General features: G+C 35.9%; 1 protein-coding gene across 1 annotated transcript; it reads right to left on the bottom strand.

The window, feature by feature from the left end:
* Positions 1-3,157: 3,157 nt before the first annotated feature.
* On the bottom strand, positions 3,158-26,882 carry ENKUR (enkurin, TRPC channel interacting protein). The gene is made up of 5 exons (XM_028114085.2): positions 26,803-26,882; positions 19,135-19,280; positions 15,169-15,392; positions 11,388-11,534; positions 3,158-3,331 (listed from the first exon to the last, which is right to left on the bottom strand). Exons 1-5 carry the CDS (start codon positions 26,877-26,879, stop codon positions 3,158-3,160), a joined length of 768 nt encoding a protein of 255 aa, XP_027969886.1. The 5' UTR covers positions 26,880-26,882.
* Between the last annotated feature and the right edge of the window lie 520 nt (positions 26,883-27,402).

Below are 27,402 nucleotides of genomic sequence, written 5' to 3'. Positions count from 1 at the left end.
ATGCCCAGCATGGAGCCTCACGCAGGGCTCAATCCCATCACCCTGAGATCATGACTTGAGCTGAAACCAAGAGTTGGACACTTAGCTGACCAAGCCACCCAGGTGCCCCAGAATTGGATTCTTAATAATAAACCTTAGTAAGGAATGTACTGTCTTTCTACATGCCAGGGACTATGCTGTTGTACACATGTTGTTTCATTCCGTTCCCATCACTACTCTATAAAGCACGGTTGTAGGTTATCAACCCATTTTATAGACTGGGAAAACATATCTTAAAAAAGATTCTGAAGCACAGTTAGTAAGTGCTGGGCTGGGATGTGAACCTGCATCCACCTGACTCCAGAGCTTGAGCTCATAAGCACTACAAGAGGTTGCCTTCTCCTGACTTGCTCATGCAGCTAGCTGCTGCGGTGTCAACTGCCTTGTTTACCGGCCCAAATCCCTATCCTCTATGTCTGATTTATGTTGTGATAATAATGCCAAGGGGTCATCAAAATATATGTTTGGACATCATTCATTAATTTATTCAACAAAGGTTTTCTGAGCACCTTCTATGATGTAGATTCTAAGGAATGCAGATGAAAAAATACGGCCCTTCTCCCCCACAAGTGTGCAGTTTTGTGGGAAATAGCAGATAATCACATAAACACAATACAACATGAGCAATGCTGGAGGACTGAGTCTGAGGAATCAAAAAGGGGTGTCACAGAAATGTAACGTGACCCAACTCTTGAAGAGCAGATTTTCTCCAGGCAGATATGCAGGAGAAGAAAGAAAAGGGCAGAGGAAACAATGCGCAAAGACTGGGGGGAGGGGCATCTATATCTCAGTATTATAGGAACACCCATCACCGTGGGGAGGGGGCAGCATTTCAAGGAACCAAGCCAAAGAGGTCACAGGCAAAGGACCAGACCACATCGGATTTTTATTCTACTCAGAGCTCTTTTGAATAGGAATAAAAACTAAGTCAAACTAGCTGCAGGAATGAAGTTTGACCTTTTAGGCTCAAGTGCCTGCTCCCAAATGACTGTGGTCTCTGTGTCTCTTAATTCACATTCTCGAGAAAGAGAATCTGATCAGTCACTGATCAGTCATTGAGTCAGGTGTCTCTCCCTCCTCTGCCTGGTAGAATGACCCAGGTGTGTGTGTGTGTGTGTGTGTGTGTGTTTGAATGTGGATGTGGGAAGCTAGCACTGGCGATTTTTAAGGTTAGGATCCAATGATAGGAGTGTAGGATAATGTTTCAGGAATAATGGATGGGAAGGTTTCCCTAAGAGGCCTGTGAATGAGAAAGGCAATAAAGTCAATCTAGAATAACATCGTGGGCCGTGGAGAAAAGTCTATTCTTTAGTAGACATACAGGAAGAGAAAAACCATCTGTTAAAACCACAAAGATATCACGTAAGGCAACTCTCATTCATGGCCCCCAAACCTAACAACCATGATGCTGAAATAATTAGAATATTTTTGCATCACTACTGACTTTGAATTGTTTTTAAATTAGTTATGTATAAGAATCATCTCACAAATAAAATACTAACCTAAACATCTTATCCTTCAGCGTGGCGAAGGGCAGCTGTACCATCAGAGTCTCTGAGTGACTGCATGGAACAGAGTACCACCCCCCACCCTCATTCACATAGGACAGTAACGTCAATGAGAAATTTGTTTACCAGACAAATAAGATTTGGTGGTGTTTGTGTTTAGAGGCAGTATGTGCAACTAGTGTTCTGACTTAGAAAATGCAAAGAGAAATGATGTGCATCTTTTCTAGGCTTGAACTCTGGAGAGAACAGAGCCTACCACTCCGTAAGTCTGGGTCCTTGAGCAACTGTGTGCAAAAGAGTTCCTGCTCATGTCTTTGCAGCACAGTACTGTTATGTGAGCAAGATATGAGTTTCTATTATGTTATTATTATACATTTTGGGTTTATTGTTATAACTATTCGCCTATTCTAAATAGCAAGCAACCATTCTGAATAATCACTAGCTTTTGTTTTATATCTGCTCTAAGGTAATAAACACAGAAATGATGTTCACAAAAAGATGTGAAAAAAGTTTAAAGTGAGTTTTCAAAAATATTTGTATATAACCATTTTTATTTAATTAAAGTAAGATTTTCTACAATGCTCTCAAATTCTGTTTGTGAAAAAGCTAAAAAATATGTCATTTTTTTCTTTCGTCCATAAGATAAAAATCAGTGTAAGCAGCAGACATTGTTATTGCTCTGATATTTTGTATTTCATGTTCTACTGAATTTCTCTAATTTAAAATTTCATACAAGAATCTTTTCCTTTTAGACTCTCCTTATACACTTATTTTGAGTTGAAGACAGCTCTACTCGCATGAACTTATTGCTTAATAAATTAATCATACAAATGGAAACTTTAGAATTCACCAAATAGATACATAGGAACAAAAAAAGAAAAAGGAACATCCCATTTTAGTGAAAAACCTATAGTGAATTATGGAATGAAGCACTTTGAGTAGGAAAGTTTTTAAAAGTTGGTATACCCAGAAGAAGGCTGTTCTCTTTGATTATGCTCAGTGATGCCTTTTCTAAGTTGTCTTCTTGACTTTATGTTACCTTCTTCATTTTACTTCCTCCCAATATAAGCTCTTCGGCATAGCTAGCATTATGGACACTGACGGTATTTGCAGTTGGGAAGAGTTGCAAATGACAGAGGTTATCAGAGATTGCATGCTGTTGAATGTGTGGGAATCTTAAGCAATGTTTAGAAAGCACTGGAGTAGGGAGAAAGCATATGCCACTATGTCCAATTCAAAATTCTTCACAGTTTTTAATGTTGTGCTCTTTGTATCATGCAGTATAGAAAAAATCTGAAGTTCTGAGTGCTGACTTTATTCTTCAGCGCCCAGAAATTAATATTTCTGTGAAAGAAGTACATAAAAATAATGGATCACCCTACAGATTGGAACACGCCACATCAAACTTCTGCTTATACGTGGAAATCCTAATGCTGGTAAAAACAAAATTTTCTCTCACATGAGTAGAATAATTCGATTACCCTTTAATCATTGCCTCCGCATTTTGGTAAAAACTATTTTAATTCTCTTCATAGTGTTCTCCTCTTTGAAAAGCAAAGTTTCATTTTCTTCCCTATGTTAAAATGACTATATTTTTTAAAAATCCATGATTACTTATTCGCAATATAAATAATTTTGTGCTTTTCGATGATGCTGATGTCATGTTCCAGTTGCTTCATCTCTTCTTCCAGCTTCTGCTTGCGGATCTTCTTTGGGATGGAGTCGATGAACACCGAGAGGGACTGAAACTCCTTATGCACCTCTTCCCAGTTCTTCTTCAGCCCCTGCAAATGGTAATGAGAACTCTAAATACTAAGGTAACTGCAAAAGTAATGTAAATGGTTAAAAAATATATATAGTGTGCTGGTGAAGAGAAACATAAATAGGTATAGGAAACTGATGAAAATAACTTTACAAAACGATATGTATTTATCGAGTACTTGGCTACAGTAACAGAAAATATTGTGCAGAGGCCAAATCCTGTCCTTGATTGTGTGCTCAGTTCCCAGAGGGAGTATTTATTTTCTCTGTTATGTTACTGTTACTTGTTTTTGCCATTAAATATGCATATGCAGAGTTACAAGTACTATGAAACTAAGCTCATAGCAAATGCTTTGGTAAAAACAAGTGAGAATCGATGCCTCCCCATCCCCCCCCCCCCCCCGGCAAGCAAGACATATTTTTGAATAGGAAATTCTTTCTTAGAAAAAATTTCTTTTTTTTTCTTTAGAATTTTAGTTTTGAACCATTATTGCCATTCATCAAAAGATCTGATTTGGACTTGCATGGCACATTTGCTTATATTTGACTAAATGGAATTGTACAAAATGCCAAAATTCAATGTAACAAGAGATGATCCTTTAATATTTTTTCAATATATTAGAAAGAACTCTTCATATAGTCAAGGGGTCTATACGTCCCATTAATGTATACCAGAAATGACTGAGATGTCATGAAATGTAAATGCATGCTAATTCAGTAATGTAGTTAATGTTTTATATTCTCAGAAGCTGACAAATTCAAAATTAGGGATCTCTAAGGAGCAATAAAGGTTATTTTCATATGCCTAATCCCCATTCCTTATCACAGTGCACCAGAGGGTCTCATTGACAAAATGGGCTGAAACCTCTAATCAAATTTGAGCTATGAAATTTTTGCAAAACTAACACTTTCTGTTATTCACTATGGGTACACAAATCACTTTATTTACACAAAAACAAAAAGTCAAACTGAAAGTAGAATTTAAAATATTGCCTTGAAAATATGGTCCTTGAAATCCACGGCTATATATTTAGGTGTAAGAGAAGATTAGAAGTTTCTTACATAATAACATCTTCATAATAAGGCTTCATCGTACAAATTTAATTTTGTAGAAGCTTTTGGGGGGTAATAACATTTCAGTGGTTTATTCCCATGCCTAGGTAAAAATGATGATAGGGAGAGAGCACGTTGTACAGACCAGGTTGGCTGGGGAAAAGGGCAACAGATTTTTGAGCCCTTATTGAGTGAGACTAGACGAAAGAAGGAAAGGAAAAGAAAGAGGGAAAATACCCAGGTTACATTTTAAAAAGAGGGGGATAGGTTAGCACAGTTCTTCATGGTGTATGAGATGTATTCCAAAAAGATGTCCTCAGAAGAATTCTTTTTTCATAGCCTTTCATTATGAAATGAGAACTATGTTTCCACAGTGCTCCACAGGGGTGCCTACTGCAGAGAGGAAATCTATGCATTTATACACTTTCAAATATCAAAGGTTTTTCATAGCTACTTGAGTGATATTTCCACATTACTTGTGGTCACAGCAGCTACACTTTTTCTCTGTAGCCTTTATCTTCCAGTGTGTACAAAAACCCTTGGATCCAAGTCAACAGGCAGGGGTGGGAACTAAATGTAACTAATATATTCTATTGACAATAGCCTCTCTGCTGTTTTTAAGACTTATTTTTGTTATTTCATCTAAAAAATCTTTTATTCATTGCAGGAATAGTGATTTTCTTTTTTTTTTTTAATTGACCTCTCTCTCTTCTACTTTATTTTTTTTTATTATTGTTAGTTTGGGAAAAGCTTCAGATAGGGAGAAGCAGTCATAAAATAAATAGGAAGTGCCTTCAGTTCCATGCTCCTCCTCATCGTGTCCCCCCCCCCCCCCACACACACACCCTTAAGGCTTCTTACAGCCTCTAAGCTCGGCCCTGGTGGGAGGAGAGAGAGGTTGGGGCATTTCTTCTTCCTCTCCCTTGACGTTACCTGGACCCTAGTTCTGGCTCACGTGTCTGTAAGGGCAACACTGCTCAGTGAGCTCTCTTCCAGGCTCCAGATCTTACCAGGCTCTGGTAACACCATTCCTTGCCTTTGCCCTTCGAGCTTAGGGTGGTGATGGATTCCCACTGTCCTTAGTCCTGGGGTGCTACCAAGTTTTTTGTTCGCTCCTGTAGCCCTGCCTTCCTTCCGTAAATAGTTCTTCATAAATGTGCTTCAGAATCCTGGTTGGTGGTGCCTGTATTTCCTGCTGGATCTCTGACTGACAGAGCTTCCTTTTGTTACTTTCTACGCACGTGTGAACGATGTCGCAGGGGAAGCCCTGGCCCAGGACTTGGCCGACGTGGGTTTTAGTCCCTGTTTAGCTCCTTGATAATTTTGTGACCAAGGGCAAATGTAAACCAAACTCTAAGTGTACTGACAGTAAAGAGTGCATTTGTCTTGCTCACAATAGTATCCCCCTGGGCTGGATACAGTGCCTGTTCAAGTGAATGCATAGATAAATGAACAAAACTTAATATATTTGCATTTTATATCCTCATATGTCAAAGGAGAAGTGTGGAATGATTAGACTGGATAATCCTCTAAGTATAATGAGACTGTTCTTTTATGAAGAATGAGCAGGATGTGACCTACTCAGGCACATACAACTACATTGTCATAGTGCTGTGTGCAACTCCTAATCATGGAGGGAAACATGACTCAGGACTTATCAGGAGCAGAGCTGGTGGCTCTGTTACCATGGCAGCTATATTACCTGGCTAATAAGGCATGTAAGGAAGGGTCTGCTATTGTCCTGTCAAATCCGCAGTGACCGTATTAGGCAACTGAGGACTGCTTATCCACTAAGCCAAAAAGACCCAGGACAGAAGAGCCTTTTCCTTCTGAGGGAAGTTCTTCCTCTCTTTTCCTGTTTTTTGTTTGTTTGTTTGTTTAAGTATAATATAACGTTATATCCATTTCAGGTGTACAACATAATGATTTTTGACATTTGTATACATTGTGAAATAATCAGCATGAGTCCAGTTACCATGTCACTGTACAAAGATACAAAATATTTTTTTCTTGTGATGAAGACTTTTAAGATTCACTCTTTTAACCACTTTCAAATACGTGATACAATATTACTGACTATAGTCACCATGGTGCACATTATATCCTCAGACTTTTTTTATAAATGGAAGTTTGTATCTCTTGATTACCTTCACCCACTTCACCCACCCTCAACCTCATTCCCCTCTGGCAACCACCACTCTGTTCTCTGTGTTTATGAGTTTTGTTTTGTTTGTTTTGTTTTTTAGATTCCACGTATAAGTGAAATCCTATAGTATGTCTTTTTCTGTGTGACTTATTTCACTAAGCATCATACACACACACAGATATGCCACATCTTCCTCATCCATTCGTACATCAATGGGCACTTAGGTTGCTTCCATATCTTGGCTATTGTAAATAATGCTGCAGTGAACGTGGGGGGACATATATAGTTTCAAATTAATATCTTCATTCTCTTTGGATAAATACCCAGAAGTGGAATCACTGGATCATATGGTAGTTCTATTTTTAATTTTTGAGGAACCTCCATACTGTTTTCCAGAGTGGCTGCAAGGGCTACCTTTTCTTTACATCATCACCAACACTTGTTTTTTATTGTCTTTTTGATAATAGCCATTCTGACAGGTGTGAGGTGGTATTTCATTGTGGTTTTTAATTTGCATTTCCCCAATAAGTGATGCTGAGCATCTTTTCATGTGCCAGTCGGCCATCTGTATCTCTTCTTTGGGAAAATATCTATTCAGATCCTCTGCCCAGTTTTTAATTGGATTGTTTGGGGGTGTTTTGTTGTGGTGGTGGTGTTAAATTGTATGAGTTCTTTATATATTTTGGATATTAACCTCTTATCAGATATATGATTTGCAAATATCTTCTCCCCTTCAGGAGGCTGCCTTTTCATTTTGTTGATGGTTTCCTTCCCTTTGCAGAAGCTTCTAGTTTGGTGTAGTCCCAGCTGTCCATTTTTGCTTTTGTCATCCTTGCCTTTAAGAGTCAGATCCCAAAAAAACATTGCCAAGCCTGATATCAAGGAGTTTGGCACCTATGTTTTCTTCTGGGAGTTTTATGGCTTCATTCTACATTCAAGTTTTTAATCGATCTTGAGTGAATTTTGCATATGGTGTAAGATAATGGTCCAGTTTCATTCTTTTGCATGTGGTTGTCCAGTTTTCCCAACACCCTTTTTGAAAAGACTGTTCTTTTCTTATTGTATATTCTCGCCTCTTTTGTCATAAATTAATTGACCATATATGCATGGGTTTATTTTGGGGCTCTCTATTCTGTTCCTTTGATCTATGTGTTTTTATGCCATTACCATACTGTTTTTTTTAATTACCATATCTTAGTAATATAGTTTGAAATCAGGGAGGGTGATGCCTTCAACTTTGTTCTTCTTTCTTAAGATTGATTTGGCTATTTGGGATTTTTTGTGGTGCTACACAAGTTTTAGGATTGTTTGTTACATTTCTGTGAAAAATGCCATTGAAATTTTGATAGGGATTGCATTGAATCTGTAGATTGCTTTGAGTAATATGGACATTTTCACAATATTAATTCTTTCAATCCATGAACATGAGATATCTTTCAATTTAGTTTGCCTTCTTCAATTTCTTTCATCAATGTCTTCTAAGTTTTCGGTGCACAGATCTTTCACCTCCTTGGTTAAATTTATTCCTAGGTATTTTATTCTTTTTGTTGCAATTATAAATGGAATTATTTTCTTAATTTCTGTTTCTGATAGTTTGTTATTAGTGTATAAAAACACAACAGATTTTTATGTATTGATTTTGTGACATGCAACTTTACTAAATTCTTTTACTAGTTCTAAGAGATGTTTGGTGGAGTCTTTATATATAAAATCATGTCATCCACAAATAGTTTTACTTCTTTCCCAATTTGAATGGCTTTTATTTCTTTTTCCTGCCTAATTGCTCTGTCTAGCACTTCCAATACTATGTTGAATGGGAGTGGTGAGAGTGAGCATCCTTGTCTTGTTCCTGATCTTAAAGGAAAAGTTCTCAGTTTTTCACTGTTCAGCATGATGTTAGCTGTGGGCTTGTCATAGGCAGCCTTTATTATGTTGATTTAATCATCTAACTGATTTTGAATTTTGTCGAATGCTTTTGCTGCATCTATTGAGATAATCATATGGTTTTTATCCTTCATTTTATTACTATGGTATATCAACGTTGATTGATTTATGGATTTTGAACCATTTTTTCATCCCTGGAATAAATCCCACTTGATCATGGTAAATGATACGTTTAATGTATTGATGAAATTGATCTGCTATTATTTTGTTGAGGTTCTTTGTATGTATGTTCAACAGGGATATTTTTGGCCTATGATTTGTTAGTGTATGTGGTGTCCTTGACTGGGTTTTGTATCAGAGTAATGCTGACCTTGTAAAATGAGTTTGGAAGCATTCCTTCATGTTCAATTTTTTGGAAGGGTTTGAGGAGGATAGATGTTAAATCTTTGAATATTTCGTAGAATTCATGAGTGAAGCCATCTGGCCCTGAACTTTTATTTGTTGGGCGTTTTCTGATTGCTGATTAAATCTACCTACTAGTACTTGGTCTATGCCAATTCTCTACTTCTTCATGATTCAGTCTTGGAAGATTGTATGTTTCTAGGAATTTATCCATGTCTTCTAGATTGTCCAAAATGTTGGCATAGAACTGTTCATAGTATTCTTTTATGATCATTTGTATTCCTGTGTTCAGTTGTAACTTTTTCTCTTTCATTTCTGATTTTATTTATTTAAGCCCTCTCTCTTTTTTTCTTAGTGAGTCTAGCTAAAGGTCAATTTAGTTTATCTTTTTAGAGAAGCAGTTCTTACTTTCATTGATCTTTTCTAGTCTTTATAGTTTCCATTTCATTTATTTGCTCTCTGATCTTTATTATTTCCTTCCTTCTAGAACTTTGGGCTTCTTTTGTTCTTCTTTTTCTAGTTCCCTTAGGTATAAAGTTAGATCGTTTATTTGAGATTTTTATTGTTACAAAATTCCCTCTTAAACTGTCATCCCATAGATTTTGGTTGTATTTCTATTTTCATTTGAACGTTTTTTTTTTTTAAGATTTTATTTATTTATTTATTTAGGGAGAGAACGTTCAAGCAGGGGGAGAGGCAAGGGATAGGGAAAGAGAGAATCTCAAGCAGACTGCACTGAGCGGGGAGCCTGACATAGGGCTTGACCCCACGACCCTGAGATCATGACCCAAGCCAAAATCAAGAGTCAGACACTTAACTGACTGAGTCACCCAGGCACCCCCAAAGTATTTTTTGAATTCTTCTTTGATTTCTTCATTGAGCCATTAGTTGTTCATTAGTATATTGTTTAATCTCCATATGTTTGTGATTTTTCCAGTTTTCTTCTTGTAATTGATTTCTAGTTTTATACCATTATGGTTGGAAAAGATGCTTGATATGATTTCAATTTTTTAAATTTATTGAGACGTGTTTTGTGGCTTAACATACAATCTATCCTGGAGAATATTCCATATACACTTGTGAAGAATGTGTATTCTGGTTTTGGATGGAATGTTCTGTATCTATCTGTTAAGTCCATCTGGTCTAATGTGTTGTTTAAGGCTGAGGTTTCCTTATTGATTTTCTGTCTGGATGATCTATCCATCGGTGTTTTTTTCCTATTTTTCAGCATTGGTTAGATATAAAAACCTGGCTTTCACAAAAGCTTGTACTTTCTATACATGGTAGAATCCAACTAGAGAGAGATGGGGTGGGAGAAGGAGAAAGAGAAAGCAAGAGAGAAAGAGAAAGAGAAAGAGAAAAAGAGAGAATGGACCACAAATCAGTACTCTGAAAATGACATCCAAAGTCCCACCTCCATGTCTGCCAGCCTTCTTGCCTACCTTCTTCCTTTCTTCTTTCCAGCACACCAATATTAAACCTCTGTGTTTATACTGGGCACTGAGTTAGGCACAAAGGAGACTGTGTCAACAAAGAGACACAGTCTTTGCCCTTAGGTCACTCCTGCTGTCCAGAAGATCCTCTTACTGTGCAGTTTAAGGCCCAGCTACATCCTTCAGTGGATACTCTGTCTTAGAACCTGATAAAACTTATGATCTCCACATACACACAACACACATATATTTACATATGTACATATATACATATCACCTCTCATCCATTATATTACATTATCTATAGTAGAATTTTATCTTATGCCCTTCTTAATATCTTTGAGGCTTAGCATGATACTTAATACAAACAGTAATTTAGTAAATGTTTACTAATGATTATGACATTTATAACAGCATACAAATCCATTTTCAACAGAAGTTAATGTGGAAAAATTTTTTTTTCCTGTTTTTAAAAGGTTGCTAGAAATGCCTTTGTAGAAATCTTTCAAAATAACAAGAATAAAGTACGATTTTTACCTATAAGAATATCATGACTATAGAAGAGTACAATTAGGTGCTTCATAAATACTCTCTAAAGACATTTTAAATGCTTCAGATAAAAGTCTTGCATTAAACACATAAGGTCATATATCTTTATGCCTAGTTTATTCAAAATATGGAAAATACATAAAAAGCCTAACACCTGGTTATTTTAAAATTTGGACATTTGGCTTATAGAAAAGAAAAAAAAGGTTGGTCTAGGAGCAGTTTCAATTATTCTAGAGCTCCATCTAGTGAAAAATATCTATTTTATGGATATTATTTTTGAAAAATTCAGGGACATGACAATGAAAATAAAAACACATTTTGGCTTTACTCACGCACGTTCGCTGAAGGAGAATGTGGGCTTCCTTACACTAACTACCCCAGGAAAAAACAGAATCTCACAAAATTGGAAACAAAATATGATTCAATAATTCCTAATTACAACTTTTGCTCTCCCCAAAGAGTCAGTGTGCTGCTCGTAGTCCTCACCATAACCCAAAGAGTGTGTTCTGATTTCAAAGTCAAGGTGCAGGCTTTAATATTCATTGATGATGGACCTTTCTTTCAGAGATGTTCAAAAGTACTACATATGAATATAAATTACAGAACGCTTACCTGCAGAACCGCCTCCCTTTCTTCATCGGAGAGCCTTTTCATAGCTGCTTTCCTAAGGTTTTCCTGGATATAATTATCATATTCTTCTTGGGCTTTCTTTACTTCCTCATTTCGCTTACATATATATTCTGGTGTGACGCCATAATCCTTAAAAGGATTTTTCAGAAAAAAAAATCAATGTCCTGAATGCAATCTTACACATGTGTATACATCAACTAATGACTGAGAGGAAAAGAAATGTTACAGATTTTTTTTGAGCAAAGCCTTTGCTCCAAACATGGTAAATTGACAAAATTCAAGGTTTTTTTTTTTTCTTCTTCTTTTCCCATTGGGAACTAGTTGATTCTCATCTTTTAAAACCATCTAAATTGTTATTGTGGCTGCTTGTTTTTTCTCTTCTGAATGTTTCCAGCACCTGTTCCTGGCTGATGACTCAGTCCTTGTTTTACCTCTAAGAGTTGTTTTTTCTTTATTTCTTTTAGGTGCTTCAGCTTTTATCTTTAAATATCTTGAATATCTTGAGGTCCCTTTTGCAAGTTCTTATTATATAAAACAAGATAAATGCTTCTAAAGTATTGTAAAAACAAATACACAATGCACATCTGCTTTAAGTAACAACTGACTTGGGACCCTAAGGTTGTTTTTGGAATGCCAAATCCATTTTGAAGTCTCCTGGGCTGCTTACAAGGACAGACAGTGAAGCAATCCGCTGTGATTTTTTTCAGACTAGTAACTATGCTTGATACCACTGTGTACAGAAACAGAACTACTCCTTGTTTATTTTTCAAAAAATTATTTGAGAATTTACTTGATGCCAGGTATACTAGTGAATAAGAAAGGCAAGTTTCTGTCCTTATGGAATGTGCATTCTTTGGTGAGAGCAACTCACCAAAAATAGAGTATAAAGTAATATACGTATCAGTGCTCCAAACTGAAACAAAGAATAGTAAGGGGGAAGAAAGAAATAAGATCGATTTTAGATAAATAAGGAGGTCAGTGAAAAACTCTCTGAGGAAGCAGCTGTTAATAGGTATTATAGTCATTACAATTATTCATAAACATTCTGGTTCTTCTCCTTGTAGGCAATTGATGGGACACTTTCCTGATCCCCTTGAAATAACATGTGATCATGTGACCTGACTTGCCCAAAGAGAGTGGAAGTAACCTCTGTCCCTTTTGGGTAGAAGCCTCAAGAATTAATGGATGACTTGTCATGTTCTTTTTCGGTTTAGTATAATGATGGGAAATATTTGGGGTTGCCTGTGTCTTGGAATGAGGACAAGAAGCAGAGCTTCCAACACTTAATGGACATGGAGCAATAAGCAAACAATAAAACTTAGTTGCTTTTAGCTACTGAAATCGGGGGTTATTTGTTACCAAAGCATAACTTAACCTATCCTGGCTGAAAAAAAGGGACAGTTTGAAATCCTAGCTATAAATGTGTTCCAGCAAGTTGCAAAACACTCTACAGATAAATTCTAAGAGCACAGAATTCTGGTAAGTTAGTGCAGTGGTAAACAGTCCAATTCACCTCAGGAAACACTGAGGGCAAAACCTCATTACAGCTAAGTAGTTACTGATGCTCATAATGATGATTCTGAGTCATTGCAAAGAGATTAAATTATATTTGGCATATTCTGTTTAATAAAGGGAATAATGTAATACATTTTAGGAAAAAGAACTATCTCGCACATGGGTAAAAGCTTCAGTGATCTGAAATATTCCCACATGCTGGATCACTGAGGGCTAATGCATACTCTTAATGTTAATAATTAATACTACCCACTCTCTATTGAACTTTTATGGGGTGCCAGATATCGTGTCAAGTCCTTGATAGATTTTATATCATTTAATCCTCACTACAACCCTGTGATAAATCTAATGTGTGAAAGATCACAGAGTTAAGTGGTGGAGTCAGAATTTGAAACGATGTCTCATGCCCATTGCCGTGGACCTCAGGCAATCACCAGTGCTTCAGTTTGTTTTCACAGATGGTTTCCCATGGCACAAATGGGCATACAATATTTTATTTGAAACTAAAACATGAGGTTCACTCACTTTTATAAAAATGGCATTGCCCTTTAAAGACTTGATCTCTCACTTACCATTAATAGGTTTTACCTTTTTTTAAACTTTATAATTTCCTTCACATAGGCCTTATACATTTATAAAGATTTTATTTATTTATTTGAGAGAGAGAAAGAGAATGAGCAGGGGAAGGACAGAGGAAGAAGCAAACTCCTGGCTGATCAGGGAGCAGTACGTGAACTCAATCCCAGAACCCTGAGATTATGACCAGAGCCGAAGGCAGTTGCCCAACTGACTGAGCCACTCAGGTGCTCTGGGTTTTAAAGACTTAACTCTGATCAGTGGAGAGTAAGTTGAGAAAGTCCTTCACGAACCCTGAATGCCCGGCCAGCAACACCAAGAGTGTAGCGGGTGCAGAGCGTTTGCATGCTTGGTAAACAAGCACAGGAAGACTAACTGACTGTCTCCATGATGAATACTCTCAATTTTCTGTTCAGGGTAGAAAATGTACTGAAGTGGACCGCTTGGGCAGAAGGCAGCCAGAAAGAGGAGCACAGTGTGGGCAAAGGAGAAGGGTTTTTACATCAGAGTGGACAAATAATGGATTGGAAGTTGTTTTAAAGTGAAATTTCTGTTTTTCATCCCCTATGGGACAAGGGCTATGAGCAGCCTTCAGGGCACAAGAGGAAGTATTCACAGAAGCCTGAAATAACTTTATCACCATGTGCTGCCAACCCCTAGATACTTGCTAAGGTCTCCCAAAAGTGTCTTAGCTTATTGAGTGACAAGAGTTTCCACAGAGAGTAAGTGGTGTACTCTGACAACAGCCTTGAGGTTCCCGTTCTGATTTTGAACAGGCACTGGATTCATCATGGTAGATCACTGGACTACCTTGATGCAAACCCCTCATACATCACTATTGCAATTTCTGTTTTTCCTCTTCCTTCCTTTCTTCCTTCTGTCTTTCCTTTCTTTTTTGCCACAGTTTATTATTATGGATTATTATTCTTTAGGATTTTGCATTCATATTTTACTATGTGTGTTCCCAGCAGTTTTATACTCTGTAACTATACAAAGCAAAATAGGTTTTGTATAAGGTATTTTTGTAAGCTTTTTAAATTTTAAAGATCTTCTATATTTAAACAAACTGAAACTCCTATAATTTTCAACAATGAAATTGTATGCCTATCTGATAAGCACCTTTTCAGATAGAGATGAAGGTCCCAAAAGGACTAGCTTATTGTACAGTACTTTCAAGGTCTGCTTTATTCCAAACACATTCAAGTTGAAATTGTAATGTGAATTATTTATAATACATTGATAGGATGGATGGCTCTAAAATTATCTTCCTCTTCATTTTTCCTCATTCTCTTACCGAGATACTGCAACCTAATGACCAAATCTTAGGACTTCCTGAAAGGTTATTTCTTAGTAATGACTTTTAGTCATGCCTATGCTGTTCATGAAATGTCCACCACCCTAAAAATTAACATCTTTTGGAGAATGTTTGCTATAATTGTTAAATATATTAATAATTGAAATTAGGGGAAACAATTAGAACTTTCCTCTACTGGACTACATGGTGTTATTCATTCCAAATTCTCCATAACGTCATCACATTAGATTTGGACCAAACACAGATTGCAGAGGAATAATTTGCCCTGTGAGAGCACTATTAATAATAATATGGATAATCATTGTGAATACTTAAATTATTTGCATTTTAGGTCTCATTAATACATCACAAGGCTACCTTTTTATTGATGTATTTTGGAACTAGTCCTGAAGTTTCAAGATCATGCTTGTCTCCAGTTCTTTTGTCAACATAAATTGGCTTAGGCTTTTTAGCCACTCCCATAATGACATCGGCTGCATTTGTATTTATAAAATTTTTTTCACTCTGTAGTCCCATGACTGGATGATCAGTCCTCAGTGGCACAGGAGGCTTTTTGGGCTCATTCCGATCAAACCTTTTTTCTGTTAAATATAACATTTTCTTGTTAATATTAAATTATAAACATTGCTATCCGGTACTACTTATAATATCTAGATATTTTACCACTAGTATATTAGAGTTTCATTAATAATATATTCAGATATTTAGGGGAAAGTCAGTAATCATAAATGCCAAAAACTAAGCACAAAATAATCAATTAATTTGTTGAAGAAGAGTATACAAGTCTAAGGGAAGAAGATAAGCACCCCAATCATATGTTAGCTAACTACTATATTTTTACTAGCTATTGTGAAAATATTTTCTTATAATGGTATCAATAATAAATGTTTAGCTTGTTCACTGAAAAAAATTCAAAGAAACTTTACTCTTTTCTGAGTACTAGCAATATTACTGGTAATTGTTTCTTCAGAGGAAAGTTACTGTAAAGTCACCAATAAGTCAAACTTGGTGAAAGTCCAAGAATTATGGAATTTTTTCACTAGAACTCTTATTATAAGGTATGAAGATCATGTAATAGCTTTGTCCCCAACATGCAGCTTAAGGAATACAAATTACCAACACAGTTGAAGTTTCCAGTTCACTCCTCCCTGATTGCATCTCACTTCCTAAAATTACTACTATCGAGAATTGATCTTATTTATTTCTCTCTACCATATTCTCTTCATTAGCAGCAGATGAGACTGGCCATTTTTACACAGCCTCTTCAAGTTGACCATTCGGACTCATCTATTTTGATAGAGCCACATCAAAATAGTTTGTCAGAATGCTAAAATGTAAAATAATTACAATTTATTTCCAAGAACTGAAGGCAACAGGCATCTTAACAAAACCTTACCCAAATCTTAACTCCACACAATCCTAGGTACTTTGCCTTTATTCATTTCTACACTGTTTGAACTTTTTATGAGTTTATGTAACTTTTTTTAAAGATTTTATTTTATTTATTTGACAGAGAGAGAGACAGCGAGAGAGAGAACACAAGCAGGGGGAGTGGGAGAGGGAGAAGCAGGCTTCCCGCTGAGCAGGGAGCCTGATGCAGGGCTGGATCCCAGGACCTGAGCCAAAGGCAGATGCTTAACCAACTGAGCCACCCAGGCACCCCTATGTATCTTTTATTAGAAGGAAAAATGATACCTGTTATTAAATGTCTGAGGACTGGATTAACCTCTTGTTATGGGCTGAATTGTGTCCCTCCCAATATCCATATGTTGAAGCCCTAACACCAGTACTAAACACATTTCTGTTTAAGCTACTCAGTCAGTCTGTGATACTTTGTTATGGCAGCACTAGCAAGTCAACACTACTGATATTAATTCTACACACCCAGAAATATTATAAAGGAGTTTTTGGATATTTACTTATTCGTTAATTCATGCAATATGTTTTTGTTGAGAAATACTATGTCCCCAGTTAATGCTCTAGGAACTGCAGATACAGCAATGAACAAGAGACAAAGTCCCTGTTCTCATGGAGTTTACATTATAGGGGGAAAAGAAAAGATAAAATTTAATATGTAGAATATAATGTATATATTTGCTTGAACTACATGTGAAATTGTTTACTGTTTCTGGTCTACCAAAATAGTATCTTCCGATTTAATGTATTAATGAGATGTTGTGAACATTATTAGAAATTGAATTTGGAGTTCCTATAAAGCCTGGAGCAGAGAATAAGGGCTTGTTGTTACAACCCAAATAGCTTCCTTCTACCAGATACACTCAACCAAATGAGGTTTGCAAAATCTGTTTGCCTAAAAAACTAGAGTTATCTATCCTCTAGAGGTTCACATTGAAAATATTAAGAAGCCCAATTTAATTATGAATTGAAAGTGCATGCAAATGGAATATAAGGAAATCTGTAGCTTTAGAAACGTATATAAGAGGTAAAGCTGAATTCTTAGAAAATGAGGAAACAGTTTAGAAAGACTGATAATTCATTCTTAGGCGAGTAAGTAGAGTAAATTACAACCCTTGGTTGGTTTTGGTTATTCACTGGATGGTGCCTAGAGCCAGTCCCGTCTTTACTTTGTTACATCTATTTAAACATCATCTTTTCTCTCATCCCAGGTGTAGGGGTTGACAACGGGCAGAGGCTTGGAAAATGGGATGAGGATGTCTTTTCACAAGGTATTTGATAGTTGTGATAATAAATCTGAAAACCAAATGGTTTTCTTAAAGTTATATCAAAATGGCAATGTCAACACAGCCTTGTTGTCATGCAGATGTTCTATCAATTGAACTTAGAGAAATATTCATGTATCTATTAAGTATTGTTCAGTGTGCTAGCAAATTTCTGTCTTCAAAACTATTGTGTTTGAAATGACAGAATATTCAAAAAGAGATTCGAAGCAGCCTTGGTCTATATTACCTTTAACTCGTTGGATTGAACTCTTGCAACAACCGACCTTCTTGATTATTCGTAAGGCCATATAATTTTGTGTTTGTTTTGTCCTGTTATATAAGGGGAGAGATAGACTTCCCTTTTTCCTTACTTGATATTTAGGATTTATATAGTTTGGTAGTTGTTATGTAATGTATTTAACTCTAGAGAGGATACGTGGAAACCTAAGTAATATCATTGAAATAAACTAATTCCATTTTAAGATTTTCCAGTGTTCTCAAGTGGTTGTGGGTCACAAAATACCAAAACTGTCCTTGAGAAAGATACAAAAGAGACTTTTGAAAGACGTGAATTTATGCAAGAATATCGTATTTTTAGATGTGCTTTTTCCATCTTTCCTGATAATATCCTCATTGTTTGTCATGGCATTATGGGTTATGAGAGAGGATTGTGGGATATAAAATATTGCCATAAGGAGAAGTAGTTTCACTTTTATCAAAAGGAACACCCTAGCTGGGCTTGAGATGTTGCATTATTTCCTTGATGCCAGGCAACATAAAAAGGCTAACTTAGTAAAAGAGAGAGACTAATTTCCCTCTCCTCTCTATTGTCCTAAAACATCAGGAAAGACACATCCAGGATGGGAAGAAGCTGCTTCCATGCATACATACCTGTCCATTTTCCAGATAGCCTTCTTCCTAATCTTCCTAATATCTATATATTCTATGACCATGACCATGATTAATTACATAATTTGCAAGGCCTAGTACAAGATGATAATGTGGAGCTCCTTGACCAAAAATTAAGAATTTCAAGAGGGCAAAAGCAGAGCATTAAACCAAGCTTCTAAGCACACGGCCCTGTGTGACTGCACACATGCCCAAGAAGCTGGCTTTGTCTACCACTCATTTATGAAGGCTCCTCCATTACACCTGACTCATTTACTGTCCTAATGGTCTTAGAGATCTGGGAGAGTTAAAGCCCATGCCTGATAGTTGCTTCAACTGGTATAACAGTTGTGAGTCTCATCTCTTGCAGAAAACACCAGACACAGTTTAGATGCCAGGCAATCTTCTCACTGGGGTTTCAAACTCAAGAAAATTGTTATTTGTTACTGAAATCATCTGGCTAGGGACTAAGATGGTGAGGCATGTGAGGCAGGAGGTAGGGCTTTATTGGATAGTCCAAGATGTACTTCAGAAGCCTGCACCATCACAGGGAAAGTCTATTTTGGGGACAACTTAGTGTTCTCCACCTTCTTTTTCCACTACATTCTCTACTACTTCCTCCTAGAATTTCAGCTTCTGTTAAATATGAGATAAACTTATCATCGGTGAACATTTAATATTCATTGGCAGTGAGATAATTCTAGTTAAATGATATGTTAGCACTTTTAACATTAAAAAGAGTGATAAAACCTACTGGGTGGTAGAGTTTTTTCCTTTGAGTGTTTCTTCAGGAAATCCTTTGGAGAAGGTACTTCAACTTTTGGTGGTCCCATAGTCTTCATTGCAGTTTTACATTTTTGCATGTTATCTTTTACAGAAGTCTTAAAAATGGATATGTACCTAAAATTAAAAAAAAATTGTAGTATCTGTATTTCCAGTAAAAGTGATTTCAAGTTTAAGAAAAGATACACTTTTTAAATATATGTAAGTCTATATTCATTCAGAGACAGACATAAAGTGTAGTTATCTGAGCCCTGTCTATCAAGCACCCTTGATGGAAGCTTTGCCCTCAGAGAGAGGTGCCAGGGTCAAGATTATATTTCCTTGTTAACACATGAATATGTCTAACATCGATAGTGATGTCACGTCTCCCATTCCTGATATTGGTGAATTGTGTCCTCCTCTCTCTGCTGATCAGTTTAGCTCGGCATTTTATTTCATTGATCTTGTCATTGTGTTTCTCTAATGTTCACATGTTTTCCATTTCAATGATTTGCACACTTATCTTTGTTATTTCTCCTTATTCTGGTTTAATTTGCCCTTCTTGTTTTAGTTTCTTAAGGTGCACATTTAGGTATTTGACTTTAAACTTAGTAGGTTCCTAATAGAAGTATTTAAAACTGTAGAATCCCTTCTAAGCACTGTTCTATAGCTGCATCCCCCAAATCTTGATATGCCTATGTGGTCCTTTTTGTTCAGCTCAAAATAATTTTTTAATTCTCTTCTGATATTTTCTTTGACTAAGGAGTTTCTTTAGATGTGTTTTGTTTGGTTTCCAAATATTTGAGGGTATTCCAGATGTCTTTCTGATTTCTAATTAATTTCTACTATGGTTAGGGAATATATTTTGTACAATTTCAATCCTCTTAAGCTTTCTGACACTTGTATTATGGCACAAATTATGGTCTATCTTGGTAAATGTTCCATATACACTCAAAAAGGAAGTGTGCTTGGCTGTTGCTGCCTGGAATGTTCTGTAAATATCAATCAGGTCAAACTGGTAGTGTTTTCAAGTGTACTTTTAATTATGGAAAGATGTTGAAATCTCTGACTACAATTGTGGATTTGTTCATTTCTTCTTTTAGTTCTATCAATTGTTGCTGCATATATTTTAAAGCTCTGTTTGTAGGTTCATAGCATTTAAAATTATCATATCTTCTTGAACTGACCACTTCATCATTATAAAGTAATGCCCTTTATTCCTTTTAAAACTCTGTACTCTAAAATCTACTCTATCTCATATTAATAAAACCACTTCAGCACTCCTTTGATCTGTGGCAACACAGTGTTTTTCCATTCTTTGACTTTTTACTTATTTTGTGATTTTATTTTTAAAGGGTTTTTTTTATGGAGGGCACAGAAATTTAATTCTTTCTAAGAAATCTCTTTTATTTGTTTAGACAATTAATATCCGATGTAATTTTAAAAATATATTTGTGTTTAAATTTTCCATATTGCGATTTGTTTTCTACATACCCCTTTGTTCATTCTTACTCTTTTTATTTTGCCTTATTTTTTATTTTTGTTTGACTTTATTTTGTGGATGTTCTAAAGTTTACAATATACATGTTTAACTTACCAAAGCCTACCTTCAAGTAACATTATACCATGTCACATACAATATAAGAACCATATAAAAGAATATTTGCATTTACCTCTCTCCCCACCTTTGTCCCAGTGTTGTAATATATTTTATTTCAATGTGTTATTGAACCCATAATTCATTGTGATTATTTCCCTGTAAAAAGCTAACTATATTTTAAATAAATTTAAAGAGAAAAAAATAATTTCTAATATTTACTGTATATTTACCATTTCCAGTGTTTTTTATTTCATTGTGTAAATCCAAATTTCCAACTTATTCTCTTTCTTGTGCATTGAGGACTTTGTAACTTCTGGCTTCTATTGTTTCTGATGAGATATTTGCTATCTTTCTTCTTCTTCTGTATGTGATGTTTCTTTTTTCTTTGGCTGCTTTTAAGATTTTTCTCTTTATTACTCTTTATTATTTAAGAAATTTGATTGTAATATCCCTTGATATGGTCTTCTTCTCCTCCTCCTCCTTTTCCTTCTTTTTCTTCTTTCTGCTTGGGGCTCATTGTGGTTCTTGGATTTGTGGATTTGAAAATTTCATTAATTTTGTCAAAATTTTGGCCATCATTCAATATGTTTTCTGTTTACCCATCTCTCTCCTCTCCTTCTGCAATTCTAATTATGTTAGGCTCCCTGATGTTGTCTACAACTCACTGATTCACTGTTTTCCTGTTCAATTTTTTTCTTTCATTTTGTATTGTTCTATTACTATGTTTTCAAATTCAACAGTATTTTCTTCAGCGTTTTAGCTACTGTTAACACCATCCAATAGACCATTTTCATTTTAGAAGTGGTACCCTTTATGTCTAGAAGTTAGATTTTGGTCTTTTTTTTTTTTTTTATCCTTCCATTTCTCTTTGTATCTTTCTCATGTTTTCCTCTACCTTCTTGAATACATGGAGCATATTTAAAGTAGCTTTAATGCTCCTGTCTACCAATTCTCGCATTGATGTCATTTCTTTGTCTGTTTGTATTGACTGATTTTTCTTTTGGCTATGCATTATATTTCTGGGTCCAGAAGAGCTTTGAGTCTAGTTCTAATTTGGCCCCACTACTGAGGCAATATGCTTTTGAGTGCACTACTCAATGCCCTATGCCTTAGGTGTTTCCACTCTGGCTGGTGGGAATTCGAACTTTATCTGGCTCTACTACCTTCTGTTGGTTATTTCTCTGGCCTCCGTGGTTTCATTATATACATGTACTGTTAACCAAAGACTTCAGAAAAATCTTCTTGCATATTTCTATAGCACACACTTTCTCTCTCTTTTTCTCTCTCTCCAGTCCTCTCCTCTCTGGTACTCTGTGTCTCTGTGCTGTGAATTCTACAGCCTTGACCTCCCCAGACTCTGAACTCTGTCTCCTTTAACTCAAGGGACTGCTGGGTCTTGTTTCAATTCCTCTTTCCTGGACTTTGGCCTGGAAACTCTCTAGGAAGAATGTTGGGGCAATTGTGAGGCTTGTTTCTCTTCTCTTAGGGATGACTGCTCTGTGCTGCTTATTGTCCATTGTCTGAAAACTACTGTTTTACAGTTTTTCCCCCTAGTGTTTTAGTTGTTTAAGGTGAGAGGGTAAATTCCATCCTTGATTGGAAGCAGAAGTTTAGCTATACCACTTTTAACAGCTCGTATTCTCTTCTTACTTAATGTGGATAAATTTGTTTGGAGAAACATTGAACTATTTCTTGCTTTTAGGGGTCTTTCCTCAATCTTGAATTCAATGGCTAGGGATCAATTATGGTCTAAACTGAATGAGTTTATTAGATACCTTCAGAAAATAATGTTCAATTCAAACTTGTGCCTTAAATTTCATATGCAAGTTGGAACTGGCAGATATTATCTCTTGATTAATAATTTAGCTTTTCTCATGGTAGGAAAAGTGTGTATACTTTCACCTTTTTAATTTTCAATCTTGTGATTCAGTACATTATTTTATGAACTGAAAATTTAGCCATTTGTTACACAAAACAATACGTTTTATTCTATTTGAATAATTTTTTACTTTTCCAAACTACAAAAATAGAAAAAAATGATGAAACTAATACAATGGTATATGCCAATTATATCTCAATTTTAAAAAATGAATAAAAATCTAGTTTTCCTCTATCCCCTCAACCCATTTTCCCTCAATCCATTTTCCAAATAAATTCAGTTTCCTATATTTCTATTTATGTATGAAATATAACTTGATTTTTAAAACTTAATATAATCTCTTTACATATCAGTACATGTAAAGTTTACTTTCTTTTCTTTACAAGAGATGAAGAAAAGTTATTATTATGGAAGTCTGCAGAGACTGGACAACCAAATTAAAAATCTGAATAAACAATTTCTAACACTGGTCATAAATCTCTGAGACCATATATGGTAACAATGGGAATTTTAACATAAAATTTCATTATACTAAAAACAAAGACTTTGGAATATTTTTTATACTCTTTGAATATAAGTTCATTTTAAAGGACTACTGCTTTACCCAATTGAATTATTGGCTACAAATTGTCAGCAAAGTAGATAAGAATCTCAGAAGAAAATGACCCTGTCATCTAAGATTTCATAATAGTCAAGATTGCTTAGCAAAGTTAGATACATAACTAGACTTTATTTTTTTTAAAGATTTATTTATTTATTTATTTGAAAGAGAGAGAGAATGAGAGAGAGAGAGAGCACATGGGACAGGGGAGGGTCAGAGGGAGAAGCAGACTTCCCGCTGAGCAGGGAGCCCGATGCGGGACTTGATCCGGGGACTCCAGGATCATGACCTGAGCTGAAGGCAGTCGCTTAACCAACTGAGCCACCCAGGCGCCCCATAACTAGACTTTAAACAAAGAGATGTTACAAAGCCTCCGAAGACATAGATTTAACAGTATGGAAATTGAATAAAATGAAAGATAGTCCAAGAAGAATGAGGAGCTCTGAAAATGAAATTCTGACTACATGTCACAGTTAATTAACATCAATGAAAACCAGAAAGCCTTAAAAAAAAAAAAAAGCCAACTAGTCGGTGCTTACACATTAAATATTCCAGTTTTTTAAAAAGCATGCATCCAGAAACTCCACAACAGTGAGCCTGATGTCAATTTTGGAGAGCATCTAAAAACTTGTAGAGAAGCAATGATTAAACAAGCCATTTGGAGTTTCAGGTCACTGAAATGAACACAGTTTTTTTCAAGATTATTTGACTTAGACATAATATACATCTTTATGTTAGCAAAGCCTCTTATCCTTACTGATAAGGTAGAGAAATATGAATTGATTAATGGATGCATATGGATGACTGACTGAACCCTCAAAACCACTATTGCTCTCAGCCTAGAAAGAGGTGTCTAGTAACCTACTAAAATGCAAAGTACTTGCCTTGTTCAATGACAGATGGAGATAGAAAAGACATACTTATTAGATTTGCAAATGACACAAAGCTGGGAGGGATCGTTGAGAGAGTATATGAAAGATTCAAAGTTCAAAACTATCTCCGTAGATAACGAGTTTATATCAAAAACAGTTACATTAATTATAGGATGGTAGAGACCAACCTTGGTCATAATTCATGTAGAAATTTCAATGTGAGGCAACGGTGGGGAAATGAATGTCAAAACGCTAATGAGTGTATTAATAAAAGTACTGCACTGCAAGGAAGGAGATAATGGTACCATGGGCTATTTGGTACATACCTGGAATATTACTTTAAACAAAAGGGAAAGACAGAATGATCAGAGACATTAAGTAACTGGAACCATCAATAGAAGGGTGACAAATTTGGTGAGCATCTTGGAAACCATCTCATGCATCGTGAGCCACTGAAATTTTGAAAATGGATTCATGGCTTCTCATTGACTTTAACACTGTTATATCTTGGGTCTCAGCTCATTAAGTTCAACTGCAAGAGGATGCCCTTCACCCCACTTTCATTACATATATCCATTTTCTAAGTTCTCATTTTGTTACCTGCATCTCTCATTAGGGTTTCCAATAATATATGATTTTATTGTTAGTCTGCAGTATAAACTGCATACTATATATATATTATATACTATATATAAACATGTTAATGTTTATACTTCAGTGTCCCAAGGAGACTGTAACCTCTGAGGTGTGGGAGATCACAATGCAGTCAGTTGCTGAGGAATCCACCTCTTTGTGAAAGCTGGACAGTCATCTTGCTAATTTTGCAAAAACTGCAGTGAGTTTTCTTGAAGCTGGGTTTGTAACTCAGTAATGCAAATAAGTCTTGTAGGTTAATACATTTCTTTATGATCAATTCTTACTATTAGTAAGGGGATTGGGTCAGGGCAAGTAAATGTTAGTGTGGTGAGAGGAATGTGTTAAATGTGTTATCATGTTCTGTTTTTATATATTGGTGGTTTATATATTGGTGGTTTTATTTACTGGTGGTTTAATTATCAAATTAAAACCTTCTCAGGGTTGTTGCAGGCCGTGGAGGTTGTTGTAGATAGTCTCACTCTAAAAGAGAGAGTTCTTTGGCACTGCATTTGGATGCCTTCTATTCCCTTTACCACGAGTTCCTTTTTCCTACTTACACCTTCAGAGTCAACCAAGGAGTTTTTGCTGTCACTTGCAACATTTCCCAAGAACATTCTCCAAAGGAACGTTATACACATAATAGGGGCTCAGTTATTGCTTGCCAAATGAATAAAGATTGTTCCTATGAAATTTCTTGAAAAAAATTACTTAGATGCAGTAAAGGGGCATCTTTTTAATTTACGAGTGAACAAAACACCTATCTCATAAAATGTCTTAACAATTCAAATTTAGTACTCTAGAAAATACAATCTACCAGTGGTTACAGAAAGGAGGAGCTTTATCTAGTACAACGTACAGGAATTTTTGACCAAAAATTCATTCAGCAATAGTTAATTTGAATCCTCCTCATAAACCCTGCAACTCCATCACATTTTACTTTACATTCCTCTTTCCATTCTCAACTAGATTTTGAGAAGCTAATAGAAAATAATACGGGTACTACTCTTGTTAAAACCAGATACTCAGGCTTAAGATGGAAGGATGTGCCCACTTGTTTATGTCGTGCACCCCAAGTAATTACTAGTAAAAATAACTGACCATTAGATCTGAAAGGAAAAGTAAAGATTATCCGAATCATTTAGTTTGAAAATTTATTCATGATTCCCAAACCAATTATTTTCAGAGCCTGCATTGTGGCCTAGTGCTCTTTCAATGTGCTTTTGACTTGCATCAGAAAAAGAAGAAGGGTAAAACAAAAACAAAAACAAAAACAAAAACCAGCAAATATTTCGAGTACTAGAAGGAATAAGATTTTCTGCACTAGTTACCTACTTTCCCCCCCATAGATTTGCATAAGTTCTAAACCACTACACAGGAGATTAACTGAGATATTTACTTTGGGGTAATGTTTTGAAATGTGGGGAATTTAAGGGGTCCTAACACTTATGTAAGAATTTTAACTCAATTACATATTTTTGGGCCTCCATCCATCTACTCTTCCTTCTATCCAATTATCAGATCCGGAAAAGACCTTAGAACTTAATCTATTTTGTTTTACCAATAAAAAGAATGAGCTTCAGAAACAAACAAGAATTTATATTTGACAATAATCTCAGAAATAAATAACTACTATCCCTTTAGAGAGGGAGCGGTAGTGTAGTCAGAAATAAAACAATGAACTCCTGAAACCAAATACCAAGTATCCTAACACAGGATAAATATAAACGATTTTCTCTTTTCAACAGCAACAAGAAATTTCAGGCCATTTTGTATACCCCGTCATGTATGAACAATTAGATAAATTACAAAACAATTACATACTGTATTAACACGCGGCTAACATAATAAAATGGTCCTCTCTCATCACGGATGGCCCTCTCTGTGAATTGTGAGATGCGAAATACCTAGATTTTGCAGCTACTTCCTTAATAAGCTGACATCCAAGAGTACTTCACTGAGACAAAAATGTATGTTATTTCTTTTTTAACGTCATAGGATGCTCAGTTAATCCTGAAGTAGCATAATTATTCCTTATTCTTGTTTCAAGTGATAATCTTTGCTTACCCACATACCTAGGAGGCTGGGGAGGCTCCTTCCAGTCAATGGGTATGAGGTTATAAATGCTCTCAGAAAAGCAAGTTGTATCCATGGCCACCAAAATGACTCCTTAAAAATAATCAACTTTTTTCTCACTGTACCAATATCCGTCTCTTTCTTCACGGGGTTTCCCCTTTCCTACTCTTGTCTTCTCACAGAACTAAGGTTTCTCTCTTTCACCTAATTTCCCTTTGACCTCTTCTTAGCAGTCCTCTCTCGGGAAGAGAATAAAATAGGCCTTCTAATTATCTCGGGGTTGCTTAGCGTTGTTGACGGCGTGGTTGCCTTGGAAACAGTTGCTAGGCTACGGGGAAGTGGACGGCAGCACGGTAAACTAGGTTTCCTCTCTTCCCTGTGCAGTTTTTCTGCTGGAGTTCAGTATGGAAACCACTGTTTATATGTGCCTTTGGGAATAATGAGTTGAATGGCATCCCCTTAAAAATACTGCACGCTTCTGTCTCTGCGTATTTGGAGAGAAAGGTACACTCCACTAGAAACAGTACAGCAGCGCCGCCGGTCTGTAGGCGTCACACAATAAGGCTCTTGTGCGCAGGCGCCAATCCCGGCGAGGGCGG

This window comes from Eumetopias jubatus, unplaced genomic scaffold (assembly GCF_037043125.1).
Source record: "Eumetopias jubatus isolate StellerSeaLion01/CBP00866 unplaced genomic scaffold, mEumJub1_p1.0 scaffold_8, whole genome shotgun sequence".
Taxonomy (NCBI): domain Eukaryota; kingdom Metazoa; phylum Chordata; class Mammalia; order Carnivora; family Otariidae; genus Eumetopias; species Eumetopias jubatus.
Note: the sequence above shows the minus strand (reverse complement) of the source record. Positions and strands in the feature narration are given on the sequence as shown.

Excerpts from the sequence above, each read along its gene's own strand:
- ENKUR (XM_028114085.2), bottom strand. The coding sequence starts at position 26,879 with ATGGATACAACTTGCTTTTCTGAGAGCATTTATAACCTCATACCCATT. Across the intron at positions 19,281-26,802 it reads GAGCCTCCCCAGCCTCCTAG|GTACATATCCATTTTTAAGA; the intron begins GTATGTGGGTAA and ends TTTTAATTTTAG. Across the intron at positions 3,332-11,387 it reads AAAGGGAGGCGGTTCTGCAG|GGGCTGAAGAAGAACTGGGA; the intron begins GTAAGCGTTCTG and ends TACCATTTGCAG.